Source organism: Pieris rapae, chromosome 4, assembly GCF_905147795.1.
Source record: "Pieris rapae chromosome 4, ilPieRapa1.1, whole genome shotgun sequence".
Classification (NCBI taxonomy): Eukaryota; Metazoa; Arthropoda; class Insecta; order Lepidoptera; family Pieridae; genus Pieris; species Pieris rapae.
The window spans coordinates 974,384-1,000,540 of NC_059512.1; the positions used below are offsets into that span (position 1 = coordinate 974,384).

Sequence of the window (26,157 nt, forward strand, 5' to 3'; positions counted from 1 at the left end):
CTAGATTATAAAAAAGAACAGTACTAGTGTCAGCAGCCTTAAATAAATTTTAATTAATTGATTATTTACAAAAAAAAAGTGATACATTCAGGCATCTTTATACACACACAGATATATATTAATTAACTATTTATTACTTAAGATATCATGTGGAACATGGTGTAATTGTTGCAGCAAAATTTTGATAGACAGCTTTCTAGATATACATTCTCCTTATTATAAATATACATGAAAATTTGTTTTTTTAGCAAATAACCGATGAGTGCACTAATCTTGGAGCCGGTCAAAAGTTAGCAAAGCTCTCAAAAATAATAGTATATTAACATATTAATTTTTTGCAGGAATCTTCGATAATTTCGTTTTCAAGCATAGACAATGTATATGTGTAAAAAATAAATAATTACAGTTAACGTAATCACCAAATAAGAAAATCAAAGAGTCCCTTTCCCCCTACAGTGCTTACGTAAAACTCAGCCCCTATGTAGATTTTCCTTTGTATGTATGTATATGCGCAATTGATATTTGTCAAACAGGGGCTTGGCTATAAAAAAAAATAAAAAATATAATATGAACTAAATATATCCCGATAAAACCGTATTAATAGTGAGTGAAACGTTTTCTGTCATATTATTTATTTTAACGGTTATCCGCTACACAAACACTTCACCCGCATAGTATGCTTATTAAACTGGCACTGATTAGTGCCTCAATCATCCAAGTAGCGCTGTTAATTTAATGAGAAAGTATTTATATTTTTTATTATGTGTTATATACATATAAATTTTTTAATACAAATAATATATTAATTATACAATAATATTAATATACATATAATATAATTACAAATAATCATATATTTTGATTACTATTATACTATGTAGGTAAAGAAACTAACTAATAGTTGTTAATTAAAAATATATTTAATAATAATTAATCAAATTACTCTAAGGAACAGAAGGTTGACCGAAATGCTAATAGAAAGCGTTAAGAAAACAGACCGATGAGAGAACTCAGATAAATACGTCTTGTTTAAGGCCTCTAGCGGCACTACTTAGTTTACTTTTTGCTTCATTAACAAGAAAAATACCTCACAAAGAAACCAGAGTGCAAAAATCCTCTAGACGCCTATGTTTGTTAATGATAATGGTGTTATAAAATAATTGTTTGCCAAAGAATGCGTCACGGTAGTAATTAATCACTGCCCGAGTGTCGGCAACATTGATTCTCAATTAAGCAACAAACACGGTGTCCGCTTACATACAAATTAACATACGCCTATCCTGAGCATTTGAGACTGTGAAACTGTAGTTTTGTTTTTATAATTTCTCAGTCAAATGAAATATGTTTTGATCTCAAGAATACTACAACACGTGTGTTTCTTGTGAATATTTTTTAAACAAAAAAATGCAAATTATTTAATTTTAATTTAATTTAATTGTTTATTTATTTAAGCAATTACCCTATATGATTCGCAATATTGATGCGTTTGATAAATTCAAAAAAAGTCGGGGACTGTCGCGGTAAAGCTATTGCATAGCATTTTTTATCACTATAATTATTTATTTATTTTTTAATTATGCTTTTTTTTCTGTGATATAAATTCAATCTATGTGTCTTTTTTAACGGGTATTGGCCACACCTATATTACGTCATCGTGTGTTAGGTTATTTTCGTTACGGAATTTCTTTGTTCGGTCGCCACGTTCAGAGCCCGCGATAAAATAGCTTAAAAGATGTTAAAGCTGCATGTTGGAGTGAACATAGTAGAATAAAATTGGGACGGCTAATGGCGACGCGTATCTCGCTCGTATATACATATTAATATTAAGTTTCTCTTGTAAATAAAATATTTTTTTTGGAATGTGAAATAAAGTTCTTAAAATATAAATTAATCTTATTTTAACTAAGCCGAGGAAGTACCCAAGGTGAAAGAATAATAAAACCAGTTGTGAGTTTTTATGGTAAGAATTAAATAGTTGATTAATGTGTTTAATTTTATTATACGACTGTTCCTAGTTCAGGTCGAACCAAACACCATTTAATTTTAAATGGGTATATCGTCAGAAACCGGCACGCTTTAGACCTGAACCATCTATGGCGTGAGTCGGCTTGACCAGCTTATAGAAAAATCAATAGATTTCATAAAATAGACCACGAAAGAGAAAAGGTTGTGGGTGCCACAGGTTTTTTGTATTTTTATTACCTGTTTATAATTAAAACGTCTCCCAATATAGTTAAATGGAAACCTATCGTTATTAATATTTATTATCGGCAAACCAATAAGACATAACAGATTCGATATTCTAACCATTGGGGCTTGGTAATTTTTGTCTACTGCCGGCGTGAAAATGATTGGAATCACAATGGAACTTATTTTAAAAAAGAGTGTACTTATGCCCACGCGTTATACTTCTTTGGCGTATGGAAAAAAATAACTAAAATGCTGTTGTGATTAACGATAGATATTAAAATTAATCAAAAAGATTTTATTTAAATAAATTATTAGTAAATACTATTACCGTCGTATATGAAATTGATTTAAAACACCAAAATAATATTTATTTATTCACACTGTTACGAAACACGTGTTCTAATATAAAAATACTAGAATGTACAACTTGAACATAGTTCATATGCCAGAGGGCTCGCGAGTCCGTTGCCGGCCTTTTTGTCTAAAATTGTTACACTCTTTTCTTGACGGACCCTAAGTTGAATTGGTACGGAAATACTTCAGTGGGCAGCATAGACCATAACATGGAAATAAACAAGACTGGAGCCAAATTTGTTTTTGATAACACCCGTAAAGGATGTTGTAAAAGTGTACTTATCGCTTTACGACGATATAATATTTAACGACTGCTTAAATCATTCAGTGTATATTATTGCGTTAAATTATGTTCAAAACAAATTTAGATACTAACCGTTGGTCGAGTTGAGTTTAGTCATATTTTTTATAATACATATAAATAAATCTGTTTGAAGTGAAACTTACGCATGAGGATGAAATTTTACGGATGAAACGTCACGGAGATGTGCAGCGTTTTGTCGAAGAAAGGGAGAGAGCGATTGAGACCGATTGAGAGAGAGTGAGAAAGTTGTATTTCGTTTCTTTAAAAATAGTCACATGTGCATGTCATGTCATATCATAAACATGTCCGTATTTTATGTGCCTTCAGATATTTGTGTTCCATATCTATAATGTGAGAACCGACCTCTAAAGTCTGTTTAAAAAAGGCTTTATTATTTTTGTATTTACATTTATTATGGAACATAAGATAGACAGGTATAACTAACCTTAAAATTTAATAATTAAAATATATTATTAAATGGAGTCCCTTTATGCAAGGTTCCGAAGATACCGGCAGCGTTCCCCAGTATTGTTTTCGTTTTTGTATTATATATTTGACTTAAATATATGTTGGTTATACGAAGTTCACCAGGGCAAGTAAATAAAACAATGCTTTATAAGATAATTTATTAAAAAATGAATTTCAATTAAGGCACTTCAGCCTATGGCCATACCTACTATCACATGAACATACATATGTTTGAAAAATAATACTTTTAGCAATTTGTACAATAGTGGCAGTATAAATATTATAGACACCATTGATTCAGCATTGGATCGCGGCTAAATATAAGGCTAAGAGATTTAACACAAGGACCATTGTCGTTAGCTTTCCTAGAAGATACTAAAGGTTACGTTTCTTTCAATTAATTATATTTAAATTGATCGTTATCTCAATAGACGTCCCGTCCAAATATAAATCATATAACGAACATATTTCAGCTTTGATTACCACGTCTATTATATATATAGGCTGTATATGACACATTTTCTTTTTATACTTGAAACTTTTTTTTAACTTTCCTACAATCAAATACAATCTCTGTATACAATGATATTTTGAATCCATTTCTAATAGTATAAAGTATGGGACTCATACAAAAATACCAGATTAGTAAACGACTGATTATTGTATAACTGTTTTTAAATTCCGATTAGAAGGAACTTCAATTTGGAACTGTTATTGACATTAAAAAAATATTTATTTTAACAATATTCAAGACTAGGTGTATATTGCTTATTTGAATTAATCTAAAATTAAAAACCTTAGAAAATTTAATCACAAAGAATTTGCAATTCTTTTGCATTAAATCCATATTTACTTGAATGTTTTATAAAATACCAAAGAAATTAAAATTTATTTAAGTCAGTTTAACAAATTAAAATATTATCGCTTCATACGAATGTTTATTATAATGCCACAGTTGCTTATAATTAAAATAAATTAGGTGTTTACAATTCATTGCCGGGAATTATGGAGTTGCAGCCACCTGAAAAACAAAAAAAAACTCTTAGTTTTGATGTGAAACATCTATAGCCGCACATTGTCACACTGTCACACTGTCTGTATCATATAGCGTGGCGACGCGTCGCCACGCTATATGATATACAGTCTAAATGCAATAGTAAATTTCACATTAAAAATATTTAATGAAAATAATGTTTATTCAACAAATAGTCGTTATCTGGAAAAAAATCGTAATATTTTATTTTATCATTATGACATATTTAGTTCCTATCACAGTCTGTTCTTTTCTGCATATTACTTTTACAAAATAATGTCGATGTTTCACATCTGCCAGGCGTCCCGTGACGGCTCACATTTTTTTTAAATCAGTTGGGGTGATCAATTTTAAAGAAAGCATTGTCAAAGTCAAAAATATCTGTAATATAGGTAAAGAAGTACACTTATGAACGTCAGAAAATATGTTTAATTAATTTTAAATTTACATTTACTACCAGTTCGCAAGTCAGAGGCGTAGAGCGGGCAAAAACTGACAAGAAACTCTCCGCATCTCTTTTTAATCAGTTAAGTTAAGTCATACAAATTGTTTGTATGACTAAAAACTGGAGAAAATCAATCCCAAGGATTAGGATCATTTAAATATTCGATAAATTTTATAAAAAAAACATTTATTGATAAATTTGTTAAAAATTCATATTATTTTTAATTTCTTTAGTAAGAACATTGTAAATTTACTATATGTATTATATAATTTGAGTCCCAAAAATGCACAAATATTTCTACTTCGTTATATAAAATTACGATTATAATAAAATTAAAATACTTACAACCAACAAATTTCCGCTTTTAGCCCTTTGTATAGCGGGTTGTGGGCCGTGGGTCACTTCAATAGTTCCGCCTTGTTTGCCATTCACCAGGTCATGGGCAATGCTATAACATATACAACATATATTTATGGCATGCAAATGTCATATCAATTTTTCTAATGTCATATAATCTAAACATTAACATAATGTCAGTAAGGTAAGTTAGTTATTTAGAATTGGTGTCAAACTTATGATGTAAATACTCGCCCACGCTATTAAGGCACCTTTTAAAAATTTAATAAAATAAAATATGTTTATTTTGGAATATAAGATAAAGGTATCACTTATTCCACGTCATTAAATTGGTCACAACCCTACTCATCGGCAAAGAAGACAAAGTGCCGAGAGATGTCTTCATGAAAATTGATATGCAAATATTTAAAAATCATAATCATATACATAATAATCATAATCTTATGTTATAATTAGTCAGCATATGTTAATACGAATACTTACGTCCTAGTGTCGACAATTTCTATGATTTCCGGTTTTTTGGTATAATCAGTAACGATTGTCAACGCCTCTATCACGTGCGATACTGATATTATTAGATCACCCTGAAAAAAATGCATTTAATTAATTATCAATTCATTAATTTACATAATACCTCCCGGTTAAAGGTATATTTTTCATGAATTTATGAAATTTAGATCTATAGCACATATTGTGTACCCAATCGATTTCGATAGATTTTTCACATAATCTCTTTGAGTTGATGCTAGAAGAACTAGTACTATGACTACTACACTACAATACTATGACTACGACATTTACATTTATTTTTTATTTTTAAAAAAGAATGCCATATATTTAATATTATTCACTTGACAAAGTGTTATTTAAGGAAAAAAAATAGAAAAGATAAAAAAGAAAAAAGCAGAGAAGAGAACTAACTGTCTTTTCTGAGAAATTTCTGTCCTAAAGCAGAATTTCGCTGAGTTACATTATACAGAAAGACATGGCATTAATGCCATAAACATTACGTATTGATGTACGTAATTAGTTGTACATAATTCAACTTCCATTAATAAAAACAATATTTTAATGAGACGAAAGAATGCTATTAAAAACTTTAAAATGATTTTAAGTTTACCTTATCTTTCTTCAGCTCCTGCGGTATCTTAATCAGCACCAAGCTATCAGTTTCGTTGGTCACAATGACTCTCAACTTGTCAAGAGGTAATCTGTGTTTCAATTTGTACATCTTCCGACCGGCCGCGTCCAAAACATAGAGCGCCTTGTCCGACGCAAGTAATGCGCGCTCGCGGGGTTTGTACCCACGCCGATCATATTTCACCGCTTCACAAGAATACTGTAATAAACAAAAAATAGCATGGACTAAAGAAATTCTACAAAAAGCAACGTCTAAGTGGCGGTGCGGCCATTAAATTGCGCGCATGGACAGGAACCGATAGACTTGCAGGCCTTTTGTATGGAGAATTCCGCCGAACAAAAGAACGTGCTGTCGGCTCATAATCATGACTTAGGAAGGCGTACTGGAGGAAGATGGACTAGGCCTACTTTTAGAAATGGACCATAGAAGGAGGATGTTTCTCATCATCTTTTTTTGGTCCATTTCTGATGATGACACAAATTATCGACCAATTAATGTCTTTAAATTTATAAATACGCCCAGTATAGCGAAAGTTTTATATTTGAAAGTTCTATCTTTTTTGCCATTACATTGTTGTGTCATAAAATCACCTATTCCACACGTCATTAAATTCGAACCTGTAGGCATCCCTTCCATTCTCTTCCTTTTTATCTTAATATTTAATTTCACAAATTATGTATGAGCAGTAAAAATTCAATAACAAGAAAATCTTACAATAAGTTGTTCCCCAGTGGGCCAAGAGGGTGAAGCCATGAATGTATTTCTTAAGATCCGATGCTCCTCCGTTAGACGATCTTCAACAAACCGCTCGGGGATACTGCTGTAGTAACTGTTCTTTTTATCTGGAATTATTATTATAATTATCAATTGCGAAATTAACACTCCGTAAAATAAAAAGCCGGCAAACTTTTGATCTAAAAACTGCGGTGTCAGGTGTTAGGCACAGGATGAAATATAAATTACGAAATAGATATAATCGTCACTGGTAATTTGATTATTATGTTTTATAGTAAAATAGAAGATTGTTTCGGCTTCGCATGGCTGGAATCTTTTTATATTATTCTGTATTCAAGAAAAGTTCTTCGCACTTAATAATATTGTAAGCGATTAATGTTAACACGCTTATTGTAAATGAATTTAAAATGCAGTATCAGTCGCCAGTATACCCGGCTCCAGAAGATAAGTTACTTCTTAATGGAAATTATATTCGTTTTTAAAACAACCTCTCAAGCGAAATTAGAGAATCATCAATGAATAAATTCAAAACTCTCGTTAATCGTAGATTAATTAATAAAGCTTTTTAGAAATTTGACGATTATTTAAATGGTCCTAATCCTTGGGATTGATTTGCTCCAGGTCAAATAAAATTGTATGACTCAAAACTTAGTCATTGTAAAGAGTGGCGAAAAGTTTCTTGCCAGTTGTTGTCCGCTATACGCCATTGACTTGCGAACTGATAGTAAAACGTGAATTTAGCTATTTTATACTGTTTTTTGGTTGGAGACATTTTATTTCGAGATTTAGTTGAAGATTTCTTACCTTTGAACATCTTTTCAGCCAAAACCTTCAATTCGAACTGTTTCTTCTCAGACGGTGTCAACGCCAAACGGTATTTCCTGGCTAAATGGGCTCTGTGCAGCCTGTGCAATTCCCTGGAGGCTTCCTGGCAAGTGGCAGGACAATGAGGCCAGGAGAGATCTAGCACCTGAGTCGGCAGTCTCGTTGAGAGACGCTTCAGCCAGTGCACTTTGGCGATGGCCAGGAAACGGCGGTTCTCAACAGTTTCAGGTCCATTTCGCGTTATGAAACCTAAAATTTATTTGGACTAATGTAATATTTATAAAGAATTACTAAGCAGAAGAATTTCTTAGTGATTCCTTATGAATTATATTATTATTTAAAGTATAAAACGAAAAAAGCCAAATTCAATTGCGGTCTGTTATATGGAGTTATTTGTTTGTGGCATTGTTAAGTTCAAAATAGAAATTGGTTGAAGAATTGGAGAAGCCCTTTTTTTATTAGAAATCCGTATTAGAAAATACTCCATATTTCATCTTTGATTGAGACCAAATGACTCATTCTTGTACACTTGCCCTAAGTTTAAAAATTCGGTTCAAGACTCGGTTCTGAATTTTGGAAGAGATTCAGTGACTATCAAAAATTAATATTAAAATCCCATTTATTTTTGACGTAACGAAGTCAGACTTACCTCTAAGGCTCCAAACTGAATTTCACCTCTAACTTTTAGAATCATAATTTAAAACATGTAAGTAATAACCTCCGGATACCTTGACGCAAAGCAAGCGGTTGTGTGAAGTTTTTACTAAAATAACCTAGTAAATACAAAGTGAATCCTATTAAAAAGTGTATCCCTTACTATATAAAGGTACTGTAAATAACATACATTGGAGATCTTTCCCATACACCCCGATTTATTGAGAAATTAGTGAAATATGAAATAAATATACAGTGAACAATTTATATTACAAAAATACCCTCACCGTTATTGTTTTGGAGACGAAAAATTTTACGCGTAAGTCAGCGTCATAAGAAACTGCGAGCTTATAAATTAGTTCTTATTCACTAAAACACTATACGTATGTAATTGGAAGTACAAATAGCATATGTAAGTTGGAATTAGACCAAAAATAAAATTGCTGCTAAAGTGAACTTTGGCGGTAGTACAAAAACTACCAGAACAAAAGAACGGTGACTAGGATTAAGCTACGCCCAACTCAAGATTGCGAAAAGAGAGAGGGTCCGGACCAAACCACAAACTTGGAAATCGTAACTAACTGGTGGCTGAAAGGAAAACTCAAACACAATTCAACCGAAATAATAAGACAACAAGCCAGTGACGACAACACCACTGCAGAATTGTGAAATTTTATGTTTTAGAAAGACTTTAGGTTTATAACTTTATGTAATATAAATGTAAATATATATAGTGTACAGGAAGCTAGGTCATAGCCCTGTTGGTTATAAATAGCAATATATTAGTTATTGTATTGTCGTGAGGTTTCCAAAGTAGAGTCCATATCTTTAACTCATGGATTGAATGAAGCTGTAATTAATCCATCTCACTTTTAAATTGATAATTACTGTGCAAAAAGTAAAAGGTTGAATTGTGTAAGTATAAAGTTGTTACTTTATGCTTATAACTTTATATAATATAAATGTAAATATAAATATTGTACAGGAAGCTAGGTCATAGCCCTGTTGGTTATAAATAGCAATATATTAGTTATTGTATTGTTGTGAGGTTTCCAAATTAGAGTCCAGATTTTAACACATAGATTGAATGAAGGTGTATTAATCCATCTCACTTTAAAATTGATAATTACTGTGCAAAAAGTAAAAGGTTGAATTGTGTAAGTATAAAGTTGTTACTTTATGTTTATAAGTTTATGTAATATAAATGTAAATATAAAATATTGTACAGGAAGCTAGGTCATAACCCTGTTGGTTGTAAATAGCAATATGTTAGGTATTGTATTTTTGTGAGGTTTCCAAATTAGAGCCCAGATTTTTAACACACGAGTTGAATGAAGTTGTATTAATCCATCTCACTTTTTAAATTGATAATAATTACTGTATAAAAAGTAAAAGGTTGAATTGTGTAAGTATAAAGTTGTTATACCTTCAAACTTCAACTGTCTGTTTTAAACATTTGTAAATTACATAAATTGTCTAAAAGAAACCTGACTAAGCAACTGGCAGTAACAGTTATTCATGTATGAAATTAACAGGAATAGTGTAGTATTGTTACTATTAGCAAAACTGTCAAATTAAATCATTTGAAACACTATTACTTAATAAACAAAATAAAAAACAAAAAAAAAAACAAAAGAAAAAGAAGTGGACATTATCCACTGCAGGCTATTCAATGATAACATTTATACAATAAACATTCTGAAATTGTCTGTACATAATCAACTGTAAGTGAAGAGGTGATGTGCAAATTCTATTATAAAGTTTAACGTCGCTGAACAGTAATATACATTATAACAATACTGATACAACCAACACGTCATTTGCGCACTAGCCAACGGTTGAATTACGTTCCAATAGACGATAGAAGGATAGATATACGCAAAGTAAAACGTTTTGTTGCAACATGAATACTACAGGAATGCAAGAAGATATGGTGAGGTTATTTGAAATGATGAAACTAGAACTCCATGAACAAACCGCAACTATTACCAAGAACGTAACTGAAGGTATCATGCGCACCATAGATGAAAAATTACAACCAATTTTAGAAGAAAACAAATGCCTAAAAACTGAGATACAAAAATTGAACGAAAAGGTTAGACATTTAGAAGATAAAAATAAGAAAAATAATTTGATCTTACACGGTATTAAAGAAACAGAAAAAAATCACCAAGAATTACTTGACACAATAAAAGAAACCTTGAAAAATCTAGATATTAACATCGATAACTACGAAATAAATAACTACTATAGACTGGGAAGGAAAAAAGACGAGAAAAAAGTAAGACCAATACTTATAACTTTTACGTCATTCCAAAAAAAGATAACAATATTGAAAAATAAAATGAAAATGTCTAAACATACTTATATAACTGAAGATTTTTCGAAGGAAACGATGGAATTGCGTAAAAACCTGCAAGAAAAATTAAAACAAGAAAAACAAAATGGAAAAGACGCATTCATTCGAAACAACAAAATTGTAATAAGAGTAACTTCAGATACAGAAAAAAGAAAGAGAGAAAACTCGACGTCACCTGACAACATACACTTCGGTGGCTCGAAAAAGATCATTGCTCCTCCTAAACTGCACAAAACGAACGCATTTGAGTATATGAGGGCAAGACTATCACCCACACAACAACATCAACAAGTGTCAGGAGATAACAACAAAAATATAGTAGCCCCTGCAAAACTGCAAAGAACTGACCCATTCGCATGCATGAGGTCTAGATCACATTCTTTGACTGAAACAACAAAACCAAAAGCTTAGCAATCTCGAGTATCGGTCATCGGTAACCGGACAAAAACAACAATTACAAGCACAGAACATTTGGAAAAGGAAAATCGCCCCAACCCGGCTGGTCACCGTGGGGCAAGAGACCAATACCCCCTAGGATTGCCCCCTCCCAAAAAACACAACATACAGAAACAAGACAATACACACGAAAACAACGGAAAAGAAATAAATGTCAAAAAATATAAGAGAAATAGTATTTACATAGCAACGCTTAACACCAGGACTCTAAGAACAGACGAATCTTTACAAGAACTGGAATATGCCTTAGGTTTATAAAGTGGGACATTATTGGCCTAAGCGAAGTGAGGAGAATGGGAGAAAAGATTGAACAACATGAAAACTACATATTATACCATATAGGAACCACACCAGGCCTACACGGTGTCGGTTTCCTTATTAAAAAATGCTACAGTCAACACATACAGTCCTTCATTGGAATATCAGAACGAATTGCACAACTAAATATCAACTTGTAATATAATTCAAGTATATGCACCGACAGAGCTGACACCAAAAGACATAAAGGATAATTTCTACGAAGACCTGGACAGGACTCTGGCAGATGCACACAAGGCAATCATACTGATGGGAGATTTCAATGGCCAGATTGGTAAAAGATTAACAAACGAAAATAACATACTAGGCCAATTCAGCACAGGAAAAAGAAATGATAACGGACAAAGACTAATACACCTGGCACAGGCACATAACCTTAGGATATTAAATAGTTTATATAAGAAAAACAAAAATAAAAAATGGACCTGGATTTCTCCAGACGGGAACGTGAAAAATGAGATAGATTTCATATTGTCAAATAAACCTAAATTCTTCAAGGATGGGAAAGCCTAGGGGAGGCCTATGCCAAAAGGCAAACTGATACCGAAAATTGAAATAAATCTAATGTATATTTGTATCAGGTTAATCAGTAATAAAGGCTATTTTTATTTTATTTATTTTATTTATAAGTAATAACCTGAGTTATTTATCAAACAGATTTAGCGAGAGATTAAAAAATGTTTTACCTCTAATAAACGCTCTTATAACATCAGCAGCCTTTCGTCTCCTCTCCCTCAGCTTCTGAGCCAGGAACCGCCTCACCCACTTCTGTATGATGATAGCAGATTCTCTCATCTTGAGGTATTGCTTCCTCTGCCGATAACCTTTCCATCGGCTTTGGATGATGGTCGCTATGTCGTTCTTCTTAATTTGGAAAGCATCTTCCGTCTCGAATAGCGTTTTGGGGAAACGGATGAAGATTTTCGTACTGCAATAGATTTTACGAATTATTTATATTAGTTTTATTTATTTCATTAAATCCACACTTATAAAACTACACGATGCAAGGGACAAATCATGACACATTCTTTAAATGTATTCATCATCCATTCACTAATAAAATACCAAATGAATATTATGCTATCACATAACGTATTTCTGGACCAATTCGACGTCGGGTCCTTCAAGTCAAGAGCGTACCCATTCTTCAAAGGCTGGCAACGCACTTGCGAGCCTTCCGGCAATGAGACAGCGCATATCATTTAGCATCAGATAAGCCTCCCGCCAGCCCATTATCGAATAAATATAGCTGTATCGAATTGGTTCGGGAATACTTCAGTGGGCATCTGGTTCCATTCACATAGTGATGGTGCGCGGCAGAAATTGCCTTAAAATCGCTCAGTTGTGGAATGACGAACGTCGAGATGATATGGATGGTATATTGCCTTGAAGTTCGATAATGAAACTAAGAATTATATAGCAACTAAATGAAACCAATAAATATGGTACCCAGAGAACAGGTTTGGTATTTAAAAATACTAACTTTCCCATTCTGTACTCTTCTTTCTCGTATTGGAGGGCTAGAACAAGTTTCTGGACTCCCTCACGAGCTGGTCCGCGATAGTTGGGCCATGTATCTTCACTCAAGCACTTGTACCTGAAGTTAATTTAATTAAGGTAATGTATAATACATAATAGTTACTACAATTATTATTATTATGTCGGAGAACTTTACAATATAAAAGTTTAGAAAAGTTTATGGAAAACTTTTTTCCCCTCTAAAATTGCCGGATTTTGTGGCCTGGGTCTACATATGTATGGTGACAAACTTTTGAGTTGGTTTTCCGGTTACTCCTACTAATACTCATACTCCTGCAACGCACCCACTAAAATGGGTGTTTATGGTCTGTGATGGCTAGAGTAGTCCGTCTTGGACAACCTGAAGTTATGTTTACTTTAAAAATCCAGGGCTGGTAGAAAAGATTAAAAAAACGACGTCAAACAGATGTAAAGATTTCTCTAGCTGGTCTCAATAACATACATCTACCCTTTTCCTATTAAGTTAATCTGAATAAAAAATCACCTTTCTAGAAAGGCTTCGTATGTGCGTCTATACGCGAAGCCTGCTCTTCGTACTCGAAGATTCTCCATCAGACCGAGGTATTTCACTTGGTGAGAGACCAGCTTTTCATCGAATTGCACTGAAACAAAAAAATCTATTAGCTATCACAAATTATGGGGGAAATATGTTCTTTCAGTAAATGCGAATCTATTACGAAACGTTTGCTGGGTACAATCTACGCTACAACCTTTTTAGGTCTGGGCCTCAAATGTCTGTATATGTTTCATGAGATCGGTGATCAGCCTTTTGTGCCTGACATACGTCAACTGTTTGGGTCGAAGGCAAACCGATTTCCTCACGATGTTTTTCTTCAACGTTCGATTGTTTGCATAAATGCAATGCATTTTCTCCTGTATATGTAATACAGTTGAAAATGCATTATATATGATGTGGCGTATAAATAAATTATTAAGATCGGTATCGCTCTATGTATCTAATATTTAGTTCTCAGACGTATATCGTATACCTACAATGCTTTAAAGTAATGCCATTTTGACATATAAGAACCCTTAGGGAGGCTGGCATAGATAAAAACAATTTTAAAGATGGATATATACTTACTAGGCGTTTTGTAGTCATTAGGTTTTATACAACGGATGTATGAAGGCTCTTTGCTGCTTAAGATTTTGATCAATTCGTTGAGAGAAATCTTAAACTGGGTAATGGCGGTTTCTGGCCTCTTCTTGCTTCGCAGGTTGAGGTCCTGTAAAATTTGTTTAGTAAATTTAATTTGTCTCCAACTTTAATTTTGTTCCCTTTGTAGTCGAGATTCTTGAGAGAGACTCGTGTGATTCAAGTGTACAGGCGCCAATTAATGATTTATGTTGCCGCCTGGTAGATAGTACCGGTGACCCCAGACCTGGCGATTTCCTCGCTCAACGAATAAGTATCGGAATGCAGCGAGAAACCGCTGCTTACGTTAAAGGCAGCCACAGGGACTTTTAAATTTGTTTTAATTTTCTATTTATAACTATAAAAATGTATGCAGATTAGATAGAACTGGACAAAAAAGAGCTTTAGAATATGTGGAATATGTCGAGATAAATTTATATTCTGCCTCCATGTCCGACGATGAAACTCAGCTCTAAGTAATAATTAATGTAAACACTATCCATGGTAAATGCGGTAGAAGATGCAAAGAGACTCAACTTCTCTACGCAAAGCCAAGAGATCAAGCCGCTCGAAAAGTGACTGGTCGTCGACAGTTCAAGACAGTTCAAACAGATCTTCGTTGAATACGGTCAATTGGAAGGAGCTGGTACTGGTGAGTGGTGAGCTCCCTTTTTTAATTGAAAGGAAATATTTTTTTACAGTTACTTAAACTTTTCAATTAGATTACTAATTCAAATCTAGGTTTCTATTACTTTCAAATTTCTCTTTAGTTTACCTTAAAACAGCAGCCAACCGTTGTGTTACCGGAAGCGGACATCAGATTCTGCATGTCACGGAACAATAAATCGTTGTTTTTCTCAATAAACGTATTCACGTTGTACGTCACTTCACCCGCGTAGTGGACCAAGCAGAACTCCTGCAATAGTAATAGGAGAAAGATAAAACTACATCAAAGTATGACCGATAAACCTTTGTTGATGATAAGGTTCGACAACACAAAGTCTCGATTCTGAATCCTATTTCATTTAATAAAAATAACTATGTATAAAAAAAGAGGTTGAACCAAGAGGGGAAAATTAAGGGTTGTATGTATTTTTATATACTATATTATAAGAAAATAAAATCAAAAAGTTTTGTCTAAAAAATAAACAGAATAAATTTAGGGGTGACCGGACCCCTCCTAATATTTATTTTAAAAGTTCTTGAAAATCGGTTGGACCAGTAAGAGTCTCGCAAGAGACGCCCTTGTGCTTGTCGTGAGAAGAAGCTCATCCCGGCCGAGCTACGCTAGCCAAAGAAACCCGATGCTGAGCTGTCAAGCCCCTTTAGGCCAACAGCGAGATTCCAATGAAAAATAATAAAAGCCGCTGGCAAGTCAGTAGTTGGACTGGTAGAATATTATTTTTTTAGGATGGAGCACATCTTCCATCTTCCTCAATAACTAGTCGACACAACTCATGCAATTTTGGTAATGCTACTTACATCACGTCCCATAAGTTTCTGTGTCCTAGCGTCGGCCTTCTGATGGGACTTGAAGTGGGCGTGGCCGTCCAACTTCTGAGTCAACTTCTCTAAGAAACTTAGATCTGTCGCGTCTCCCGGACGCAGGCATTCGTCGTCCAGTATTGATATAATACCTAAAAAAGAGATTTGGCTAATAATTCTCCAAACTTGCTAATCTAATTGATGTCCAAATTCATATTATGCAATTTCTATATTTAGATCAATATTTTTGGAAGTTATTATATATTATTTGGCAGGCATACTGCGTAATGGTGGATTATGTCAGACATCCCTCACGCAGCATGTAAGTTTATGGAGTTTTGTGGACTTGTGTCCCTGCACACTCATGGTCTCAAAACTTTTAGTAAAGCCTAGTGGGCCCGGTAATAATAAATTGGAATTATAATTACTGATATTTCCCCCCCCCCCTCCGCTATTTAAAAATGTTGCACCGGTATCGTACTCTTTCGATCAAAATACTCTTCTATAAAATGGAAAGAGACAGATGGCATATGTAATTGCACTTGTATGTGGATATTTTTTTATCGGTGAAACATGTTCTAGGGTGTTTTTGTGATACGTTACTAACACATACCTCTATGGCGTGCTTCAATAAGATCGCAAATGACGATGTTGTTGAAGTACTCGACTGGCTCCCACTCGATACCCTCACGGAGGTACTCCTCTTGCTCTTGCTTGAGGGTGAGCTCGATGAACAGCTGCTGCAGCTTCTCGTTGCAGAAGTTAATGCAGAACTGCTCGAAGCTTTAATCAGAATGAATTTTTTGCTGGATTATAGAAGCAATGGTATTGTTTCTGATGGTAATCGCACTTGACGTAAAAACTAAAAGAACTCGTTCACTAGGAAAACTTGCTTCCAGTTAGAAGTAGAAGAATCTTACACCGATCTGGTTGGTTGGTTATCCATATTGCAGGTTCTTACCTAGTTTGGAAACCAGTCTCCCAATACTGTCACTATATTATGAATTATTATTGTTAATGTTTAAGGGAGAAAAATAAATAAATAATTATTATTATTATTATCTATATAAGGTATTAAGTACCTGCCACATGCAGGCATTCTTCTAAGACAAAGGAATATTTATTTCCTTGCCTTATCAGTAAGAGATGAACGAAAGGCCGATATATATATTTAAAATAAATTGATTTATCTCAATACTAATTATTTTTAATCAGGCGTATCATAGCAATATACTAGGTCTTTTAATTCATTATTTCAATTTGATTTTCAGAATTAGGATTAGCCATGAATATGTAGTCAAATGAAAATAATCATTTGGTAATATTTCTTGCATTGGCTATTTCTGGAGCGTTTTATGTTTTACGTGCAATTTAATGGTTTTAAATTATAATGTTATAGTGTATGTGTCACTGGTCTTAATATATACGTTAATTATTTAAATACTAGCGGATCCGACAGACGTTGTCCTGTCTACACGTCTTTAATTTCAAAATTTAAATTTTTAATAAGCCATTTTGATGAAAATTATTATTCAAATGTTATGACAATATCTAACGATCCAGCACATGGTCACACACGATATAACACAATGATAACAAAACTTTTTTTAAATTTCGGGATAGACAAAAATTAAAATTCGAATATTATTTAAAATTTGACAGTGCCATGGTAGCGCCGTCTGTCGGATCCAATGTAAAACATTCCAAAATCAACAACAACTAATAAATTGAAAATTAATTAAAAAAACATTGTCCAGCGGACAAAATTGTGAATCTAAACCATTCCCAGATCCCCTTGAACACACACAAAAAATTTCGTCTAAATCGGTCCAGTCGTTTAGGAGGAGTTCAGTCACATACACACGCACACAAGAAATATATATATTAAGATGTTCGATGTTCTGGTGGACAGAAAAACTGTGTCCAGTATGATTCCACCACACCAACTTCTCTTCTATTTATGAACATGTATACCATAAAAAAAATATAAATAGCAAGATATTTACCTATTTTTCGGGAAAATTTCAAAGCCGTAGATATCTAATATTCCCATGACGGAGGCCCTGGGATCCCTCTCCCTCGGTGCGAGTGATGAATTGAGTCTGGAGACCAGCCAACTGAAGTGCTTCTCATATATCGCTTTGGCTAAGGCGTCCCTTGCATATTGTGCTTGTTCGAGATCCAAAGGAGTGTTGACGACATCACCTCTTGCGTCAATCGTTCTACTTGTTAGGGCTTCGCGAAGTTTTTGAGGATTCACTTTGAGGAGCTAAAACATGTTATGGTGAGTAAATTATCCGTTAATTTATGCTAAACCAAATGATTTTTAAATCGATGAATTAGTTGCACAGACAAGGTTTTGGAGGTTCCAACTTTTCAAAACAAATTTCAAAAATCATTTAATTCAGACTATTATAAGTCTATATATGGTTAGTAGAGTAATACATAAATAACTATGTTAGTAAGATTAAAATAAGCAAAATTATTAGAACATTTAAAAAGAGTGGTGTAGAGTTTCTTGCCCGCTCTACGCCCTTAACTTTCTAACTTCGATAAATTTAGAATCAATTAATCATCTTTTCTAGACGTTCATAAGTGAAGTTGTTTACCTATATAAATAAAGTTAAAGTTAAGTAAAGTTTGAGTTTTAAAAGGTCAGCAACGCACTCGCAGTACCTCTGGCAATCAAGGCCTCTGTATTTTTATCCTTTCAGAATTTTTCCACCAACTTCCGAAACTTTAGAATTCTATTATTTTCAAACGATGACCTATTTGGAACAATTATTTATACTGAAACTCTGGTGATGTATACTTTTCTACTTACATCAGCAACATTAGCACTATTATTGTCATTATGAAGAATCTCAGCATATCCTTTTTCATTCTGTACGAACTTCACATTACCAAGATGGAGTACACTCGCCACGATCTCGAATATCTCTTTCTGTTCAGCCTCTGAGATTTCTATCACCTTCATGGCTTCTAATACTGAACGAAATTGTTCAGCATCGTTTAGCTTTTGACTAGCTGAGGTCTGAAATTAAATATTTTTTTTTATGTAATTGTCTTTTAAATCTATAAACAACTTATTTTTAAACGAAATTTGAATCTAAGAGGACTATGGAGGAGAAGGATATACGAAAAGAAGAGTCACCTCCACGGCCCGGAGCGAAGCGAAATCAAGATTAAAATTAAAATGTGGCTAATGGCTCCTTGTTAAAAACTTAATTTTCGCTTTAATTTACACAGAGAACAAATAATTTACTAGCAAAACACAACGACGTTTTTCTTTTTTTTTTAATATTTTTAGCACTGATGTCGCCAAGTGAGGATTGAACAAAAACTCTTTATTGGGATCGGAATCGCTGTTAGAAGTTACAAAGTAGGGACGCAGGTGTATGCCTCGGTTTGTATCTAAGGCGAAGTAACGTTTAAAGTACGATGCAGATTCTATGTAGTTTTGGATTGCAGTATGCCTGAATTATCTAAGCTAATCGAAATCGCTTTAAAATTTTTGATTTGAAGATTTACTCGTTGTCATCTGGAGGGGAATAAAATAATAACTGGTAATTTATGCTAACACCTTCTGAGTTGTTTCGTTTCAAAGTAAGAAAATTATGGCTACTTAATTAAAAACTTTTATATTTGGTGACGTCAATAAGCTATACATACCAACATTTGTCACTAATTTTAATCAAGCGTTACCTACTAGACCATACGTCACGATGTGTAATCCCCCTTCACGTGCCTTAAAGCCATATGTTTCACGTGTAAGCGGATAATCTTATGTATAGTTGTCAAGAAGTAAGAAAAGTAACTGCAAATGTGACGTCATTTACGCGTACAAAGAGGATTATAGGATCGACACACTTCTATATCACTTCAGTATACAATTGTTTTTTAAATGAGTTCTCTTTAAATCATACGAAAAGTAATTTAAGAAATATAAATGAATCCATGCCCCGCTTACAAATCTGTCGTACTCACATTTTCAGAAGTATATTTGTACGTTTCCGGCCTTCCTTGCAGCTTCAAATGCTGGAGCAGCGCTTGATCAGCACCAGCCAATAGTTGGTAGAAAATGTGGAAGTTCCTCTCTCCAGACATCTGACTGACTACCCTGGACTTCTCCAGGAGATAGTTCAATATGTGTCCACCTTCAGGAGCACCTTCATAGTTGAATTGTATATCCATGTATTTGCCAAATCTGCTGGAATTGTCGTTCCTGTGCGTTTTAGCATTACCAAAGGCTTCGAGTAGGGGATTACTCTGAAGCAGCTTGTCCTTGACAGTCTCCACATTGTGAAGGTGGTTGGTCCGTGCTGCTATGTACTCTAGAACTTTCTTTGAAGCCTCTGTTTTGCCTGAACCAGATTCACCTGTAAATTTCAACAAATGAAAATGTATTATTATTACTCGTAGACCATAACTATAGACTATAGCAGCTACACATTCAAAAAATAAATTCTCCCTTTCTCACTCTCAAAGACAATCCTAGGCTGTATCTTCTATCTCACGGTGGGTAAAGATAAACGCTGTCGATACAAAACATTTCTCTTGGTCATTCCTTCTTTAAAAGTTTCCTTCATTTTCAAAAATAAATAAATCTTTTTTATTTTTATTTATTTCTATTCTTACTAGGGTTGCCTGGAAGAGATCGCTTGTTAGCGATAAGGCCGCCCGTTGCATCCCTTGTAATTTATATATACTGTGTTATTTGTATTTCTTTAGCAACGAAGTGTAAATAAATAAATAAATAGTAATAATAAAGGCCGTTTATTTCCAATCTTTAAAATTGGAAATTTAGAATATACAGGTATGATTTGTTATACACATTTTTTTTCTTGGTACCATTTATCGGAACCCCTAACCCCGGAAAGGTCTACTCCAACTTTCCAAATACATATGATTATATAAATATTGTTATAGTAATCTTAACAATCAAATATACAGTATTTAAATTTTTCTTACCAACATAGTAATAATATAAATAATTCGAAGTTTATAAAAACAAATTTAAAAAGTATTCTTTCAGTTGCAGTGTAGCATTAACGCTGGCAACATTTTCTCCGTGTATATTATAAATATTGAATTTTATCTTATTATTTATAGATCAATAATATATAAGGTAAATTGTGTGATTTATATTCACAGAAAGCTATCAAACCATCAGCGCGGGTTCTTTTTATTGATAACGAATATCTGTTAATTGCACTCGTAAATTGATGGATAGATATGATATAGGTTAAGTACAATAATATTCAAGTTATTTTACCCAGCGCAATAACATACGAATTTGAAGATTTCAGATAGAGTTAGTACTCGAGACATGTAACAAATTACGCCGTCGTCGTTATAGATTTTTTTATTGTATACGTAAATAAATATTACTCATAGTTCCAATTTATACAGTTCAATACAGGAAGATGAAGGATAACTTTCTTATATATATACACACATTGAAATTAATAAACATTTCATAACGGTATAATTTTGAAAGTTTGTTTTTTGTAAAAATTATAAATAAAGCCTAAATAAAAACGTGTTGAAAAATTTAAATATGAATGATGTACCGAAAGCTATTTTTTTATAAAACAGGGGGCAAATGGGCAGGAGGCTGACCTGATGTTAAGTGATACCACCGCCCATGGACACTCTCGATACTAGAGGGCTCGCGAGTAGTATAATATTTTTAGCATTCTAACATTAAAGGAAATGACATCAATAATTTTTGAAACATCCAAAACAAATAAACACATCTCTATATTTTTAGTAAAATAGACAATTTACCTGAGATCAGTATGCATTGTTCTCTGTGCTCATAGACAAGGGACCGGTAGGCGTTGTCTGCTATGGCGAATCTGCAATTGTTAATTTATATATATAAATAAAAAGTTACCAACTGCTTGACCATAAGAACAACCCAAAGAAACAATAATTTATATGACGTTGGTACAAGAAACATATACTGTGTTGTGAAAGCCGGATCTTTTACCGCACAAATCAAATCAAATCGTCTTAGGGCATGCTTATGAATGTCAAAAACGTTTACAAAATTCGCGAAAGAGCAAAACTACGCCCTCCGTTCGCAAAACTACCAGGCCTTGTTCTGAGAAGAACAGAAGGGCAAGAAACTCAGTAAATTTTACCCTCCCTCTACATTACAATTATTCAAAGGAGTGTCATAAACCACAATAAAAGAAATACAAATAAACACTAATTTTGTAACGATAATAATATTTATGACTTCAAAACCAAATCTTAAAAAAAACTCATAACATTTGCGTAGGGTTATTATAATAATTACTTATATACGTAAGTAACAAACAAAAGGATAACTTTATCAAGATAACGTTTATCGATATTGATCGGTGATAGCTGTATGTGGTTCAAGGGAGAAGCCGTACCTACAATGATAGATTACTAGCTCTAAAACTGATTAATAAATACTTGGTTCCTTGAATAAGATTAATGATTTCCGTTTTGTACCTTAGCAAAAATGTATATTTTTTTCTATTAAAAAAAACTCTGAACCCTGGGTTAGAATCACAGCTGTTTGCTCTTCTTTATATGTATGTGCGCAATGAACGCTTCGAAGCAAACCATCGTAAGTAAATCAGCCCGAAACAAAGACGAAACAGATACAGATAAGTCAAGGTCCAAAGATACATCGTTTTTTTAGCGAAACTCATCAAAATCGTATTAAATTTATACTGTATTTAATTACACGAAATAAGAATCCTAAGATCCTTCAAGAGCCTTCCAATTCTTACAGGGAGTGCACTTTTTATGGTAAACCGCCAATGGGCACTCTCAATGCCAGAGTGCGTTCCACTATCTTCTGGCAATAGTGGTGATATTATTAAACGTCAGATGAGCTTTCTGCCCGTTTTCCCTAAATATATAAGCTGATTTGAATTATGTACCAAAGTCAGCAAGTAATGGTGGGAACGACTAACTTTGTCAAAATTTTAAGATTGTTGAAATGACGCGCTAATAATCTGTACCTTGCTTACTTGTTAGTACTGTGTAAAGACTGAAATTTTAGTATGCAACTTTTATGATATGATAATATTTAATCTATATATTAATCTACATCATAATTTACGTAAGCTATAGAAATCGATAATAAATATACGCGGAGCAAAGCTCTGTATGGTTCTTGACCTTATATTTTGTATGTATTTTTCGTTTACTTTTTTTGTGATTTATATGCCTGACACTGTTGATTTTTATTGGTATATGTCGATTTCCTTAACATGCTTTATCGTAAGTTACATAAAAATTTAGTAGTTTCTGATATATCTACGCATTCCTGTATGTAAATAATAAATACACAATGTATCTTCTCATAAAATTAAACATATATAGTAATACATTAATATTATGTTAATGATAAAATGTTATTATGCCCTCTCACAACATTGCTGTGCCTAATTGCCTAACCGAGATCCTTATTGTTACAAAATCATAACATGTCACATGAAAAGTATGAACATAAGAAATGCAATAAAGATTTGACTTTGACTAAATATTACAGATAAATAATAAGTAAAATCGTTATTTTGTTATTTACAGTTTTTGTATTTAAAGATGATCGTGAACTACTCTAAACTTTATATTGTTTATACATATGACATATAATACAGGGAAAGTTATTAAATGAAATTACACTTTATCGACATCAATCGCCTGTCTATGACCGCTGACAGTGTGACATATTGCGGCCATAGACATATATCATAATATATGTCTATTATCTATCATATATATTATCTATGTAAGATAATCTACTTACACGTGCGGTGGCGCCTCGAAAAATGCCTTCTTGTAGTATAATTTCGTTTTCTCCTCTGTATAGATTGGGAGATTTTTGTACGGGTTCACAGATATAAGGACATTCCCAATATAGGTCTGAAAAATAATGAATAAATTAATTAAGTCCGTAGTTCTTTTTTCAGTATCATCAAGTGTTAAGACTATGGACTCTCTCAATGCTAGAGGGCTCGAGAATTACCTGAACGACTCTAACGCTCAAACCCAATAACCTATCTCGATCCATTTTTGACAATTAAGATAGACATCTTAATCCAAACATTGACAAAATTGTGCCAATAACCAATCGACGGATTGTAATAGCCATCTGTCAATACAAGCTATCCAGGGTAGCTCGGGTCGGTGTATGTGGATAGACCTTTGTATGAAAATGACAGTTCAACTGTGAAAATATCCTATTTTAAGATTTTACCTTACATATATTATACATATTATATTTAATACTATTTGTACGGTTTTATTAACTTTATTTGGAATATTAAATATGAGAGTAAAAAAAAGGAGATGCATTCTATCTGTCGCCAAAAATGGATTGTCTTCGTAGGGTTTGGTTTTTGGGATCGAGCGACTGTCACGGTCTGATCTCAGATCGTTTTCAATCTGAGATTGTGGATTAATTCGGGTGTAAGTCAAATTGGTTCAGCAATACTTCAGTCGTTAATTATGAAGTGCAAATGTAACATATAAAAGTTTGAACAAAGAACTTACATAGATAATATTCTCGTTGAACCGTTTCCGGAGATTGTCTATGAATGCAGCTTCAGAGCGGAAGTCCTCAAGCAGCACGAAGTCTTGCACCCCGACACGCTCACGATGCTGTAGCGCGTGCTCCATTACGCCAGCCACAGATAATGGCCGTTGGAGCCTATAAAAACACATCGTCATTAATATTGTTGAACATATTGTGTTTATTTATACTTATACACAATGTCAAAGTCATATAGATAACATAATGTACACTTATGAACGTCAAAAAAAAAGAAATATACATTAAATGAATCTAATTTTACATTTACACATATTTTATAATAAGATAAACTTACAAAACTAATAAACAGTATTACATAATGTGTGTAGTGAGCTTATCGTATATATGCGCTATCTGTCAACGCAATAGAGATTTACAAAGCAAAAAAGAGAAGAAAGGAGTGTAGTGAAGATTTATCTCAAGTTAAATCTTCTAGCCAATAATCACGTATATACATGGAACTTATGTAGATACAATTTTGTACACACACAACATATTTTTTCTGTTTATGTATAATTAATGTATATTAGGTATAAAATCTATGCCATCACACTTGTTAAGAAAGAATCTCGCAACGTATTTCTTTTAATACAAAAAGTTGTAAGATAATAATTGGTTAATTTATTTAATCTAGAATAATTAAAATATTTTTTGATATTTTGATTTATACTCTAATTGAAGGATTGACGTCAGCTAGAAGTGTCTTAGTTTTAATGATCTGACTGACCATGTCTGTAAGTGAGTGAGTGACAATATTCTATATACATTTCTGCGTGCTAAAACGGAGGCAGGCTTCTAATTTTATCGAAAACGACGTTATACGGGGTTTGAATGGCCTGAACCAAAAAAGGATGGTACGTCCGATGTTTTGATCAACTTGGCGGGTAAAATGCTGGTTCCTCACCCTATCTACAAGAATTGGTGGATATTTTCCCACAGCCAAGAAATTTACAGCGTGTAAATTTCTTATCTGTATCGAATGCCAGGGTCACTAAGGACTAAATACAGAACGTATCACAACAGAACACACTAAAAGCTGATTATCCTATCGCCGGAAAAACCTACTGCCCACGTACTATGTTTTTAATAAAATAGTGACATCGTGTCAGAAGTTATATTTTTTATTAACTCACCGACACTTCTCAATTCGACGCAAAAGTAGTTCACAACCACTGTATCCCATTTTATTGTAATTACTAACGACCATATTAAAAACAACAATCAACTGAGAAAAATAAAGTCATTAATATAATGTTCCTGGGAAGTGCAAATATTGATAGGGTCTCAAAAATTTGGTTAGTTAAAGAAAAAATATCGTTATTTTTTTACGCTATTTCATATGTTATGGGTCATTGTCCTGTGGTGTACATGATGTTTTTTTTTTAATTTATCGTTGATTTGTTTGAGTTGAATATTGCAGTATCTACAGTATATGCTACAAGCATAAAAAATAAATTATGGTAAAACATATATGATACAAAAAATAAAAATACTAGGCCTTTTTGCTTATTTATTTATGAAAATTCACGTTTGACTATTGTTTTGTGTATATTTTTGGGAAATTCACATGTTTTGTTGTCTTTTATGAGTTTCGGTGTCACTATGAAAATAATTAATAACATTAAAACAAAAAATTAAATATACAAAAGGAAATATTTCAAAAACATTTTTTTTTTAAATTTGTAAACATGGACTAAATTAAATTAAAAATCACTTTATTTTTAATTCAGATGCTAATATTAATTTATTTTTATTAATAATTTATTATTATATTA

At 33.0% G+C, this 26,157-nt stretch overlaps 1 protein-coding gene across 2 annotated transcripts in view; it reads right to left on the reverse strand.

Annotated features, from left to right (window-relative positions):
* Positions 1-3,459: 3,459 nt before the first annotated feature.
* LOC111004120 (unconventional myosin IC) overlaps positions 3,460-26,157 on the reverse strand; it is a 52,679-nt gene continuing 29,981 nt past the window's right edge. For both annotated transcript variants that reach the window (XM_045628107.1, XM_045628108.1), the window contains exons 2-20: positions 24,343-24,499; positions 23,597-23,712; positions 21,589-21,659; positions 19,786-20,177; positions 18,623-18,832; positions 17,805-18,067; positions 16,412-16,581; positions 15,796-15,950; positions 15,089-15,229; positions 14,263-14,404; positions 13,663-13,780; positions 13,123-13,236; positions 12,326-12,567; positions 7,832-8,101; positions 7,007-7,134; positions 6,272-6,490; positions 5,635-5,735; positions 5,140-5,242; positions 3,460-4,337 (exon numbers count right to left, since the gene is read on the reverse strand). In XM_045628107.1, the coding sequence (XP_045484063.1) occupies positions 4,320-4,337; positions 5,140-5,242; positions 5,635-5,735; positions 6,272-6,490; positions 7,007-7,134; positions 7,832-8,101; positions 12,326-12,567; positions 13,123-13,236; positions 13,663-13,780; positions 14,263-14,404; positions 15,089-15,229; positions 15,796-15,950; positions 16,412-16,581; positions 17,805-18,067; positions 18,623-18,832; positions 19,786-20,177; positions 21,589-21,659; positions 23,597-23,712; positions 24,343-24,499 (3,130 nt within the window). In that variant the 3' untranslated portion in view covers positions 3,460-4,319. The remainder of the gene's footprint in view (positions 4,338-5,139; positions 5,243-5,634; positions 5,736-6,271; positions 6,491-7,006; positions 7,135-7,831; positions 8,102-12,325; positions 12,568-13,122; positions 13,237-13,662; positions 13,781-14,262; positions 14,405-15,088; positions 15,230-15,795; positions 15,951-16,411; positions 16,582-17,804; positions 18,068-18,622; positions 18,833-19,785; positions 20,178-21,588; positions 21,660-23,596; positions 23,713-24,342; positions 24,500-26,157) is intronic.